General features: G+C 37.9%; 1 protein-coding gene across 1 annotated transcript in view; it reads left to right on the top strand.

Moving 5' to 3' along the window:
• Positions 1-622: 622 nt before the first annotated feature.
• Positions 623-14,971, top strand: part of LOC150086887 (uncharacterized) — an 84,779-nt gene continuing 70,430 nt past the window's right edge. Inside the window, exon 1 of the mRNA XM_090371661.1 lies at positions 623-1,530. Coding sequence (XP_090227787.1) covers positions 928-1,530 — 603 coding nt within the window. The 5' untranslated portion in view covers positions 623-927. The remainder of the gene's footprint in view (positions 1,531-14,971) is intronic.

The raw sequence follows: 14,971 nt of genomic DNA, 5'->3' as shown, positions 1-14,971 counted from the left end.
TTATCAGAAGACAATGCCAATGCTAGAATGAAAGCAATTTAACTACCCTTGCGTGCCAACTCTTGGAAATGTATACAGTAAGTGCCTGCTCGTGAGAAATTGCACAAATTTAGTACTATGTCCCACGCATTAAACAAGATGGATAGCATGGTCTGTTTTTCTAGTGCACGACTTCTAAAGGTTTCTCGTGTAGAAAGTCGTCTCTAGGGGGGGGGGGGGGTAGGGAATAGGATCTAGATTCCAGATAAAGACCAAAAAATACGGCACTTCGAAAAACAATGGCGCTCAATGTTATTTGTTTGAACTCATATTGCTTAATCCCCCCCGCCCCATTTAAAAATGAAACTTATTTGTTTCTTCCTTGCATTGAAAACGAATTTCTGTCATTGTCTTTATAAAGTTATTGCTGTTGCAAATGCTAGGACATGTCTTGGAATATTGAGATATTATCGTTGAGAATTTATGGATTAATTAAAAAATAACAACAAAAACTTGTTCTGCTTATTCCAGTCACTTGAAACAGTTGTGTTCTGCGAGCGAGAGCAAACGGCAAGACAACTTTTCTTCTTACTTGTTGGAGCTAACCTTTTCCTGCAGTTAATGACGTAATTGGCAGGTTGATGTGAAGTAGATAATCAGGCCAAACGACAAATTAATAGAATTTCTTAGCGGCTGTTGCTCGCATACACGCCAAGCAGTATTAAAACGACTAAAATACATCGCATTATCACACAGTTATAGGCAGAAACCGTGAAGCGGCACACTATAAACTACATCCAATCTCTGTCGTGTAACATTCACGTGCTCGAGAACACCTGGGGCATCTGCTATCGTGACTCCATCAGCTGACTCCCGTACTTCCCCAACCAGTCACGTAACAGCGACTGCCCTAGCAGCACGTGCCGTTACCTTTCCATTGCTTTCGCCATGGGCACCTATGACGGAAACTGGCGGGAATTGAGCGACAGATACAAAACAGACTGTTCCCTGCAGGTGGAAAACGGACACAATGCTACCGAAGACGAGGAGAGCTTCGTGAATAGCGGACTACCATATGGCTGTCACACCGGTTCTGTTTCAAATTCCGTCGATGAGTTTTCTGAGCAAAAGGGAAGCCACCAGAAAGGCGACCTCAAGCTGCTGTCTTCGCAAAGCGTTGACCTGGATGCAAACACCAAAACAGCTGATAGAGACTCTCTTCCGGTCACCAGTCCAAAAGGAATTCAGTCACCGAAGTCGTGTCATCGCTGTAAAAGTCCCGTTTATCTGACCGACCGTGCAGAGAGTAGCCGAGGGGTTTCTTTTCATGAACGTTGCTTCCGCTGTTTTGTGTGTGACGTAAAGTTAAATCTGCAGAATTTCTGCACAAGCCACCGCGACCCTGCCGACTTGGATGTGTATTGTCGCACTCATGTCCCCCGTCATATGCCCAACCTCCCAGACAGCAGTTCTTTATTCCCCGCTGCACCGCAGGAAACCCCGAGAAGAGATGTGGTGAACAGCCAAATTCGAGGGCCCGAGGCTGGAAAGGTATGTGGGAAATCACATGAAAGTTTTTTTTTTTTTTTTTATATAATATCACCAGTCTCTTTTTTTTCTTTGTAACATCTAACTAGGGGGGCGTTACGTTACATTTAACGCCATTATATATACTGTTAAATTTGTACATTTATTATATACAATCTTGTTTTTGGTTGCTTACAGGTTGTATGAAATGTCTGCTATTATAACATTTAAAATACAAAATATTGAATGAGCGGTCTAAGGACCAAGAGGTCTAATCGGCTTATTATCGACAGACTGCATATAAGTCGTTTGGATCTAGAATACCAATAGAGTACACATCACATTTTGGGTTACCACCGGAGTTTTAATGACACTACCAGTGCCTGTTAATGTTAATCTAAAATATTTCTGTAGGCTTTCGCTCTTAATAAAACATTTAAAACATATAATATATACTTTCTGACGAGTTAAGGGTTGTTTATTAGTCTTTGATCATAAACTGTAAAGTCTTGAGATGCTCATTACCAGAAAAGTATAGGTTGAAATTTTAAGTAGCAGAAATAATATAAATGTTTCTAATGGTTAATTGGGAAAATATTATGGGAACATGTTTAAACCAGAATATAAAAAATATTAAAGTGATTCTAATAAGAATGTAAAAAAATTAAATGACAACGGGTGTGGTGTCTTAAACAGACAAAAAAAAAAAAAAAAAAAAAAATACGAAGGCAGGCGTTTCTGCTTTAATATTTGTGAGAATACTCGGAGAATAACAACATAATCGCAAATTATGTAACCTATATCACTAAAATCTTGAAACCTTCAGCTGCGTGAGTATCAAGCAGCTGAAGATGTCAAAATTTCAAACCTTTCTCGGTTTAATTCATGTCCCTTCCCTGCATTTTACTGCTACTGCAGAATTAATAGGCAAACCATTATGATCTATCGTGTATAATAGTGGGACAACCACCGAAGTTATTCGTGTATTCACAGTAAGCCCATTCAGTTATTATTCTTGTGATATAAAGGAAGTTGTCAAATGTCGCTGAAGAATCGACGTGCCTTGGCATCGTTTTTCTGCAATGAAAGGTCGAGTAACCGGTTCTGCTATCGCTTTTTAAGTACGCAACACCCAGTCTGATCATCTAGAAAATATGCTTCTAGTTTGCTGCATGAGTAAGTAATGCATTTATTCTGAGTCTATTCTCACCATTGCAGTTCCCGCCCTCCCTTCACTCGCATGAACTGAAGAGTGACTTCTTAGGAGCAAATGGAATTTTCGCTTCGTGTTAGCTTGCTGCTGATCGTACCGTTGAATAGTGTCACCCCTATATTTATACTTTTGTTGTGTGCTGTATAACAGTACAACTTTATTTTTAACCTAAATTATAATTTATGTCAAACGTAAGATGAAAACAACTTTGGTATTATGATTCAGTATTACATGAAATTTTCCACTGCAGTGTAAAAACAAGCAGTTAAGACGCATGGTAACCTGTCCAATGATTTATAGGACCTCTGCTAGTAAGAAGGGCGTCATGATCCCTCTACACCAAACGATGGTTAGACCGCATTTGGAATATTATACTTGGGTCTAGAGATCGCACCATAAAAAAAAAAACATTTTGAGAGGGTTCAGAGAAGAAGAGCAACAAGTAGTGATGAATGCAAATAGATGCACATATGATGCTCGGCTAAGATGTGGACTGTAAAGTTTGACAACTAAACATGGAAGGGAAGATATAATCGAGCTGTATAACCCGTTGATGGAATAGTATGAATGAGGAAGGTTGTAGGGGAAAAAAATAATAAATAAAATAAATTTTGTTTATACTCCGGGACGACCACACGGTCAGAGAAGTTCACAAGATAGATGGAAAGTTTGCTTCCTTGCGTTATTTGGCCTTAATGCTAAGATTCCACGATTTTATCCACTTTATATTATAATTGTCAAATCGTTTTCAAGGGTTTGACTACAGAGCCTCAAGACTCAATATTAACTCGTGATTAAATAAAAACTCGTGATTACTTTGCGTTTTATTTCAGTCAGTTTTAGGCTGTTCATCTGGGCACAGTAGAGGTCTGCCCGGGCCTGGCTCTCTTAGCTTTGGCTCGACCCGACCGGTAACACGAGCGATGTTCGGGTCGGGTACAAATAATTGTAATGAATTGTTATTTCGGACATTTTCGAGATATTTTTTACACATATTTTTTTTTGTTTTTAAATTCTTAAAAAGGTGGTTTTTTTTTTTTTTTTTTAATATCTATTTGTGTGTTGACACTTTTAATTGACCAATAAGGCGCAGTTCGTCAACGTCGCTAAAATTCACTGAAATTTTTACCCTTTCGTGGAAATGACCCGCCAGCAGTGCAAGCTCCGAAAGAAATTTTGGGCTAGTAGAGGTGGATAATCGATATTCGTTTTGGAATTATATTAAGTATGGTAAATTGAAAATTTACTACATTTTCTTCTTTTTATAATTAATACCAGGTATTGATAATTATTTTGGATAATTGCCGTTATATAAATTAATATTGAATTTTGAATCTGAAAGTTTATTTTTTTTTGTTATTATGAAACTTCAGAAACCAAGGCTAGCGATTTTATTTATATAAAAAGTTTGTTGGGCTGGGATAAAAATCGGGTCGGGTATTATGGGTAATAAATTTGAAAAACAAATTCGGGTCGGGCAGTCTAGACTGCGGATCGGGCCGTCTAGACTGCGGATCGGGCCGTCTAGACTGCGAGCCGGGCCGGGTAAAAACAAAAAAATGTAGGCCTGTGCAGAGCTCTAGGGCACAGCTTTTATAGTTAAAGTATTAAATTAAGAAATGAAGATTATCTGAGAGAGTTTATTTATCATTATTATTCAGTTTATTAAGCCATATGGTTTAATTCCCTCATGGCATAATTGGTATGCCCTCATGACTCTTCCCTACAAAGAGTCATGAGGGCATACCAATATAATAAACAAATAAATAGAAAAAAATAATTGAAACAACACGGCATTTGAAGACGAAACGGCAATAATAAGAAACAGCACTATTCATGTAACATCTCTGCATTTCTAATATTTTCAAGAGATTTCAGGTTACTCAGATCTGCTAGATTTTAACTTCCCAGATATTGACGAGAGCTTCTGGGTTGGTCACTCGCATAACATCAAGACTGAAGTGACAATACCAGCAATTTGATCATGCACTTGATGTTCTGAAAACGTTATTGGGAATATACTTCTCAAGTACTTCTTCCGGCAGCTGAAACCAAAAACTAAGACGAAGAAAATCTTCCCCTGGCTTTCACGACATGGCACATTCTGTCCGGATTCATAAAATTTTAATCAGTATTTGGTTTCTGTAACTGTTTGTTTTCGTTGTGGTATCTGTGTAGGTCAGTAGTAAAGCAATTAAAAAATACAATATTTTAATACCAAGCGTATAAAAATGTTTTCTGTAATGGCCTTTGACTGTACCAGTTAAGTTGGTTTTTTGTTGTCTTGCCATTTCTTTGAAATCCTGGACTGTTTTCCAGCCATTCTGTTGACCCAGTATTGCAGCCAAAAGAAACTCTTAAATTTCGAGGGAGGGGAACAGACGACCAAATAGCAGCTGCATACCGAGAAATAAGACAAGAGGCATCTTGTAGGTATTGCGTTATACTCGTAAGATTGGAGTCGTAGACTAACCAATTCTGTCAGATCGTCCACATGGCTGCAAAGTCAGCTCATGGGGTGAAATTATTTAAGGATCACACCCTCATCTCATGTCAGGCCAAGTTCATTATGAGATGAGACCTTTTTTTTTTTTTTTTTTTTTTTTAACAATTACACTTTCATGTGTTTTTCAGTATTGTATCTTATCTTTCATCTTAGTTAGTTGAGCAGTTTTAAATGGATTGAGTTTCAGATAAAGGCTAGGTACTGCTCAAGGATTTGAATCCGGCGATTAGCTTGTTACTGTACTTGAGGGAATAGTTCTGCGTTATCAAAGACAACGAATGATCATCTGAACTGAAATGGAATGTGGTTAAGAAGGAATGACGAAAACCATGACTGAGAGCGCTTCCCCCCCCCCCCCGAGGTAATCCGCTGTTTACGGTATACTGAGTTTTAGAACAAAGTAAGAAATCGGAGGGTTATTGTAATCAGATTTCCGCCTATGTTAAAATGGTTCTTAAAGATATAAAAAAAGAGCAGAGTTCCAGACTATTGTATGAAGGCTTTGCATTAAAGAACACTTCATTGGCTCTTTCCTATTTATGTTGCATGTATGCGACATAACGTGCCCAGGAAGACTGTGGTTGTTGATCTCCCCTTTATTACCGTGTGGAGTTACAGAATCCTTTCAAATCAGATCAGGGCCGACTTTAGGAGCGATGCAGTCGCATAGGGCATCAAAATACCCCGCAAATTCACTGATTTGCTGTAAATCTTAAATAAGTCGCGATATGAAGTCAACCTTAAATAAATAAATTTTCTGTTTATACTCCAGGACGACCAAACGGTCAGAGGAGTTCACGGGCTTGAACCCCGGTCACTCAAGGCACGTGTATTTATGCACATTCCGATTCAAGCAATTCGAGAAAAATGTGGTTAGTTGTTTCCTAAATAATATACTGTATTTGATTCTATCTTTTAGGGGCTCTCATACATTATTATTTTTTTTAAAATTAAAATAAGTATTTTTCAGTTAATAGTAAAAATATAACGCATGAACTTAATAGGAAGTTGGAGAGGGTGCACCAAAAAATCGCGCACTGGTCTCTGATAGACCTGGAGCTGGTTCTGAAGCATAGCTGGTAGATGACTTTCATCAACCGGTGAATACCACCACTTTGCTTATTGGAAGGCTTGAAGTGGTGAAACCCATGTTTAGTCTATAGAGCAAAGTTTCCGGCATCCCCCTCCCCCATACTTCTCCTTCAACCCATGCACGGTACTAAGTACTATAGGTTTTGATACCTTTCGTGTTTGGAGTTTTCATAAAAAAAAAATTAAAAAAAAAAAAAAAAATAGCTGTATCAGGGCGGATTGTAGATGCTAGGAAGTTTGTTCCATACTCTTTGACGGTTTCTGCGACCCATAAACCATTCTAATGAGGTTGTTAGTGCATATGGTGACAAAACTGTCCCTGCGAGCTTACAATCTTTTGCCTCTATTTTGTGTCATGCTCTGCTGTCACCTCCCGTAAGTAAGGGGATTGACAGATTGGTTATGACATAGATATAGATTAAAAGAAAATAAATAAATACGGTAACACCTCGATTTTACTAACTAATAGGGAAAGGGGTGTCCATTATAGCTGAATAATCGTTAAATCAAAAGATGTTTTTTTTTTTCAGACTATGTATTTGTATCCTAAGATTTTTGCATTTTAAATTTTCAATTATATATTGAAAATTTGAACAGTTTTACAGTATATTTGTGTGCGTATTAAAACACTGAAAACCAGAAGCTTTTACTTATCGTGACCGTTACATATTTAGCAGAAAATAATTTGCAATAACTGTATAGTGAAGCCTGGAAAAACTTTTATTCAGAGTCGGAGCTAAATATCCAAAGTTGTGGTACTGGAGAATTTTCATAGTCAGATTCCCTTTTAAAATTCTTGAAGCTTAGCTGGACTATCTAACAAACATTCCCCCCCCCCCCACTCTACAAATCAGAGATGTGGGAAAATGGCAAATCAGATATTTTAAATCTTTTACGGGCTGTAATACACTGCAAGTGAGATTATAATAAAGGAATAAGGCACAGACGAACAGTAGACGATATTGATTGAGAGTTTCTCCATAAACACTCGGACACTCTCTTCCGTGACGTGTATTCTCGATTTTCCTTATCCCCTGAACACTCAAATTACTGGCACCAATGAATTTTTTTCTGTTAAATCCGTAAAATCTAGGGTTTATTCTAATTTTTTTCAAATATTTTACGAAATGATTTTCTTAATAAACCTGCAGTTTTATGAGAATGTTGACTATAGTAGCTCTTGTCCACAAGAACGAAAGGAAATCTATAAAAGTTCTGAATGACACAGAGCACATATGTGCTTTGTGATTAATGCCAAGATATAACGAAGTGCAATTCCTGCACTCCATTTTATCGGTGGTGTTTCTATAAAATACACTGGATGATATGTGCTGTTTGTTAAGCACCAAAACAACCTAGGTTATGAGACCTCTAATTACGCTGATCCTTTGGTCAATTTGCCTTTTTGTTGGGCGAAAAAAAACCAGAATAAAATCTTTTCTACGTAAAAAAAAAAAAAAAAAAAAAACGCACTGATCGATATGTAATCAGAAAATGACCTATGTAATTATTTACCTGTGCATTTGTAGTGACGCAATTTCCCCGCCCACTTGTACCACGTGACCCACATCCCTCTTCTCCCATTGGCTACCCCAGCCTCCACCAGGCAGCATTCTGAAGATGGAATAAATATCACTATCTAATTATTTACCTGCGTTTACATAGATCACTTAGGAAAATAACTTTTTCTTCGCATTCCATAATGTATGGGATGTTGTTGCATCCCAAAGAGCAGGACTGAAATATTTACAAACTATACAAATACAGTATTTACAAATAAAGTATCGAGTCCCTTCATCAGCTGACATTACAATGGAACATCAAATGATGCCGGGCGTGGTATTAGACAGAGAAGCACGTGCACAAGCTTGGCGAACGTTATGGGGGCAGTTGTCTTTCAATGGAAGGAAGACAACAATGTACTGTAATTATTTACCTGCGCATTTGTAGTTACTTATTGCCCCATCAATCTCTCATTGGTTTGAATAAGTGACGTAATTTCCCCGTCATCTCTCATTGGCTCAAATGAGTAACGCCATTTCCTGCCATCTTCTCTCATTGGCTGGAATATATAGAGAGATAAATACTGTATACTCAAAATTTTAAAATAAGTCGTATAAATATAAACAAAAATTCTATACAACTAAATACTAAAGGAATAACTGCAATAAAATACAGTAGTTTTCGACAAATGAATAGTTCTTCAGTTATATTGACTTAAGTCTAGCAGTGCTAGACTTGAAATAACCTGCGTGACACGTGAGGATCGGCTACGCGCTCTTCGTTATCTTGTGATTGACGTAACATCTTTATTATCGTACTCTGGTTTCGTGTATTCATCCATTTCTTCACCCCCCCTTATTTTTTGTCTTCCATTGAATGCTATCACAACGCAGTAGTTGACTTAATGTGTATACGAGTATCGCTGTCTCTGTTTATCAATTGTTTTTCGCATTGTATTTGTATCGCCTTTGGGCACCGGCACTGCTGGTCACTTTCGTGTCCGATAATAGCTGTTGAGCTTGGATCTGTCTATCTGTAGCAGAACTAATATGTATCGTGTTCTCAACCTTAGTTCTTTCAACAGATAAGTATTAATGTTTGATTATAACGAATACATTATTACAGATTTTGTTGAATTCAGTATGACTGATTAAGAGGCAATTTGTACATCGAATTGTTAAGGGAAGATAGTGGAAATTTGGAGAATATTAATTGAAATTTCGTTGCAGTATTGATTAAGGGAATTTTAAATGAATAAAAGCGATCATTTATTAGTAATGGTTCCGCTTTGTGTAAACAGCCTTTTTTTTTATTTAAAAAAAAAAAAAAAAAAAGGAATGCTTTGTTATTCTATTTTGTATGTCAACCTTAATTGATTTTGATACATACAGTTCTGCCCAACGTAGATTTAAAAAAAAAAAAAAAAAGCCACCTTCCACTCTTGTATCTTCTTATGATCCCAAGAATTAACATACATACGAGTCAGAGGCCTTAGTGCTCTGAGGGAAGAAAATAACATTGCTAAGGTATCTGGTGCATAGAGATACTGAAAAAAGGTAAAGGTTGATAGAGCTAAAATAAGTATACGAAAATAATAGAGGTATAAAGAAAGGTCTTCATTTATATTCCCCTCCCCATTGCGCATTCTGTGGTTGGTTTTTGCTTTTTCAGATGAAAACAAAGCGTTTTCCGAAAGTAAAAGAACCGGACAACCTCCGCCCAAAATCAAATGGACCATGGTGCACATGTTTTTGTAAAGGGCGGCCCCTAGAACGTCAGTTCAACTCCGCCTCGTATCTCTGTTAAGAACAGTATCACTACAAATGGGCCAGATATATGTGAGTGACGTAGGTGTTTGTGTGTATTATGCATGTGTTCTGTTGTTGTCTGGCCGCGTGGCTACCCAGAAGCATCAATCACCTGGAGAGAGATGATTCTGGGTGGACTGACCCACCTTCCCACACCAAGGGAAGGTGGGCCAGTCCCATAATGCACGTACTGTCTCAATTTGAGACTCTGACCCACCTGATGTTGCCAAATGGTGGGCCAGATTTTTTTGGGGGCCCATTCCAGAGGAGAAAAAAAATAATTAAAATAAAAAATTGGACCATGGTACAGAAAGTCTTCACAAATTCTTCCCATTCATTCGGAATTTGTATCCAAACCATTTCCACATATGGCGATCGTAGTCGCTGAGAAATTCGTATAAATTAAAAGGAATAGTTTCAAACACATACTAGTTAGTGACCGGAGAGACCTCAACTGTTTTTCAGCGCCGTACATAGTGCTTTAACTGTAAAAGGTGTTGCTCATTGAAATTTATGTATGCTTTTATTAGCAGGTAATTTGTGCCGGGTCACCGACCTTATCGTTTTGTTTATTCCTCCTCTTTTTTATTTATTTTTTCTCTAAATAAAGATATATATATTTTTTTTTTTTTTTTTTTCAAGCATAGTTTCTGACCCGGTAACTATTTATTTATAATTTACAAAACATAATTGTAGTGACCACGATTTTTACCGTCTTCGTTTTCGACAAATGAATAGTTTTTCAGAACTGTACACATGCTAAAAATAAATTTCCCAGAAGGAAAAAAAAAAAAAAAATTAAAAACAAAAACAGTAGTTCTAACATTATTTTTGATTTTTACGTAAAAACGCTTTTTAAAATAAAAGCGTTTAAAGGTTTACAGTAATGTGCCAATCGTAATATTTATTATACACGTGCTTACTAAATCGCACTGAACTTTTTTTTTTTTTCCCGTCGCGACATGCTACTCCAAAGGTTCCGAAACTTCTGCTCCTCTAGTCACACTTGGAATCAAACGTTTATATTTGCGACACACTGTTTGGCACGGAACTCAGTGGAATCTTCCTGAAGTATTATTTTTGAACTTATTGCAAATTTTCGGTGACACAGCAGTTGAGAACGGCCGACTTAAGCTGGATCCACACAAGCGAAACTGAAGCGGATGCGACAACCAACAAATAAAAGTAAAGATCCTTTGAGCTTCTTTAGTTTTATTGGTTGTTTGGGGCAGTAAACCCTGTCGCATGTTGGGGCTGTGTCCCAACGTGCAACATATTAAGGTCGCATGCATGAAACTAACTGCATCGCAAAGATACCAGAGCTTTTTCAAGTTTCGATTTACAACGTCTGCAAGATAATCTTTTCGTATGCATAAGAGCGGAGAGAAAGTTTGATAACAGCGTGCGTTATTATAGCGTGCTCTTCCCTTAAATACGGATAACGCTTCGATTATGACGTTGACCAACAGCAACGCGTATACTTTAGTCCAGTAAATTCAAAATGGAAGCAAAGAAAGTGAGAGTTGATTGTTTATCTGTATGAAGGAAGATCTGCAATTAAATATCTGCTGAGATAATGGGATTATTATAAAACCCATATGTATCTTTGGGAAGTGTGGAACGAAATCGCGGACAAACTGACGGAGCGAACACGTAAGAACTGAATTGAGATTGATGTTTCAAGCGTATCAAATTGCCTCTAAACAATTTAACTTATCAAACCTCTGAATTTATGGTCTGTAGAGATTTAGGCAGGCGGCCCTTGAACAACAACGACTAAACGTCTACGTTAGGACGCTGAAAGCATAGAATTCCGTTTCACAGTGGTGATGGTGGGGGGGGGGAGGAGTTGTGGGACCTCATGAAAACACTCTTTTACTCTTATTCCTCTTTCTGTGTTATTGATCTACGAGTGAATGTGTTGTCAGTTTCGGGATTTGCAGGTAACCTTAATTTTGAAATTTAAAATTTTCCAGTCACAGAAGAATGCAACAATTCGTTGATGAAAGTAACACTTGGGTTTGGTCAGCAGGGTTCCACACTGACAGCACACATCGCCATAATTGCGATATTGAGCAATATTTTTGGAAGGTCAAAATTCGAATTTTATCAGTGATCCGAAGAATTTGGAATCTTGCATACTGTAGCAGTTTTTTGGAGACTGTAGCAATTGACCGACACCATTAACCATCTCATTTTTCGTCAAAGATCGCGGATGTTAGGAGTAAATTCGAACTGGGACGATATGTGGTGTGCCATCACTTATCTTATCTTCCTTCACGGATTAGGCGATCCGCCTGTTCCGATCTCAGAGGTCTGCCCATCTTTTCTTCGGTCTTCCTCTGTCTCTTTTCCCTTTTGCTCTATATGTGTAAGCTTTTACCCTTTGCTCTATATGTGTGTACCATCACAAAGAAAGAAAACTATTGCACCATGTGAATTTGGATTGAGTTATGATGATGCAGGGATTAGTGATTGTGCTGGCCGTCTCTGCCCAGACACTGAAAACGGTTCTTGTTGTATTTCGACATTCATTCTTAGCAGTGGAAGATGAAACATTTCTTAATTTGCAATATAACAATTATTTCTTTATGCGATTTAACCAGAAGGTATATTTACGGGTTCTGGGAAGCGGGGAGTTAGTGAAAGAATAAAGCCTTCGCTGAATACGGTAGCTATTTTAAGGGGATGAAAATACATCAAAACCTCAAAAATCTAGAGCTTTTTGAACATGACCATATAAGATTCATGGCGTCTCCGTAGCCAGGTGGGAAGGAGCAGCAGTGCGTAGCACACGCTTCTTGATTAGACCGGGGTTCGAGCCCGTCACCACCAAATACGGAGGATGCGGAAAGGTCAGGAATGACCACCGCATATTCACGGAGTAATATGGCCTTAGTTGCTAATGCTCCTAAAAAAAAAAAAAAACAAATATAAGGTCATTTGAAATAACCCTCGTTCTGGTCTTCTCCCGTGCTTTCGTCCATATTCAACTAGTTCTCAGCTGTGAGTTGCGACTTGAACCATATTTAATAGGTATGAGGACATTATATGGATTGCAGGCTCCGGGGTTCCCCCCCATTTGCCTGGGTATGAGGACAGAGAGAAAACAGGCTGGCCAGACTTTTAAAAAAAGCAGCAGGTGCTGGCTTTATGCATTATGTTCCATTAATAATTTCCAAACACCTATTACTTTCGTTTACATATTTCCAAAACTATGTCATTGTTGCCATGTATTTTCAACGTATAGAATCATTCATTTTGCGAGGTATTCAATACCAATTCACAGTATAGTACTTAATACTGCAGTATTTCGTTTTTAAGTCGATTCGACTGCTGAAATTATATTGCACTATTATTAAAAATTCATATAAAAATTATTGGACAATCGCAACACCCATACGGGGATTAGTATTCGAACCCCACGACCTTTTATTTCTTAGGCAAGTACGTTACCCACTGACCGATCCAGCAGTAAATACTGTGGTTAACATTTTGGCGTAATGCTGGCGACTGTCCTTCTGTGGGAATTACAGGGATCAGAGCTGCTGTATTATCTAATAAAAATAAGGAATTATGCTTAAATACTTATGCTGTGACCATAACTTTCGAAAAACCGTAATTTCCAAAAATCCGGTATATGCTATTTCCCAGAAGATGCCTGATTTATGAGCTTCTTATGTAGTAGCTTTCAAAAATTCCTTAATTTTATTTTTACAGAAAAATAAATCTTCCCCATTCTTCTCTAGACTGTTCCGGCGTTGAATTCTTTGTTGTGTATCATTTTCTCTCCCCACTTTCCTTTCTTTCTTTCTTCCTTCCTTCCTCGCTACCATTTGATAGACAGGGAATAAAGCAACAGAAATTAACTACTCAACATACTTCCATTTCCTGCCCCAGGCAGTTTGTTTCCCAAACCCTGCTGTGGAAGTCCGGTAATTAGCCATTCACCTCTGTGAAGGATCAAAAGTGGCCGTGCAGTCAGCCGTGAACGTCAGTTGGTGACAGTTGGCAGCACACGGAAACGTGCACTGTAGTTGTCACTAATAACAGGAGTCGCCACTCACGTGGAAGGTTCCACATAGCTGACTGCTGTCTGGGTGCGTGTCATACCAACATCTTCGTGAAAGATCCCGTATCAACGGAAATTGCTGAAACCGCACTCTTTTGAATGATCAGTGCTGTCAAAAATAAGATGCTATCAAATGATGGGCACTCTATTATCCGAACTAATTGAAGTTTACTAATTAATGTTTACAGTTACTGAACTAAGAGGGGGGACTTTATCAAGTGTCTGGCTGCGTAGAGAGAGAGAAAGCAATTGTCTCCATCCGTTCTCCATAGACAGGAGTCCATAACCTTTGAATTTAGAAGGCCACACTCGTTTTCCTGGGTTCGATGGGAAACCAAGTCAGGAAGACGCCTCTTTTTATTGCAACGCCACATAACAATGAACTGCTCCGAACTTGTCATAAAACATCAGGCGGGATCTCATGAATGTGTCTCTCAACGACCAGACAGGCACAGGGCTGCATCAAACAATAATGCAAAAGCTTAAATGCAATCCAGAAAATGCCGTCCCTCCTCTACACAAAAAGGTTCTAGTAACACTACCGTAGTTCAGCGAACAAGTTCAGAGTTACTCGTGTGGCGTGTTCCCATTCGCGTAATACTACAAAATATGGTAATATTCTTATGCTATCTAAACTGTAGACTTGTCTGACCCCTATGGATTTATTTTATTTAGTTGGCACTTGAATGAAGTTGCTTCCATGTTAACATTTTGCGTATGTCTGATTATACAGAACAAATCCGAAATACTCTTCTTGCAAATGAGTTGTATTGAAAGAGTAAAGCTCCAAATTGGCCATTCTTGTTTCTTGTGCATTTCCTAATACTAATTTCGTATAAGATCAAATCATTGCTCTTCAAAATTCACTGAATTAGCTATTCAGAACACGTTACGTTTTTGCATTCTCAGATGCAGTTTTTAGGAATTTAGAATACTAGTCTATATATTTGAATAAACTTCCAATAGTATGCTTACAGCATAACACATGTACAATTATTTCTGTTGTAAAAATAGTCACATTTTTACAACGGAAATAATTACTTGCTAAATAAATATAACTTCAGTTAAAAGTTTAAGAAGTATAAGTAAACTTAATTCTGTAAATACCGTTAGTAAAATGTGACCGCCAGAGCCAATGATTAAACGTACAGAAGAACACGCGTTTGAGTTGACCGCGATGCTAGCCCCATATAGCTGATAACTACGGCGAAGTTCTTGTATTCTATCTTGTAATTTTTTTTTTTTTTGAAATTATATATAAAACATATGAT

This window comes from Mastigoproctus giganteus, chromosome 4 (genome assembly GCF_048544385.1).
Source record: "Mastigoproctus giganteus isolate SK-2022 chromosome 4, ASM4854438v1, whole genome shotgun sequence".
Lineage (NCBI taxonomy): Eukaryota > Metazoa > Arthropoda > Arachnida > Uropygi > Thelyphonidae > Mastigoproctus > Mastigoproctus giganteus.
Note: the sequence above shows the minus strand (reverse complement) of the source record. Positions and strands in the feature narration are given on the sequence as shown.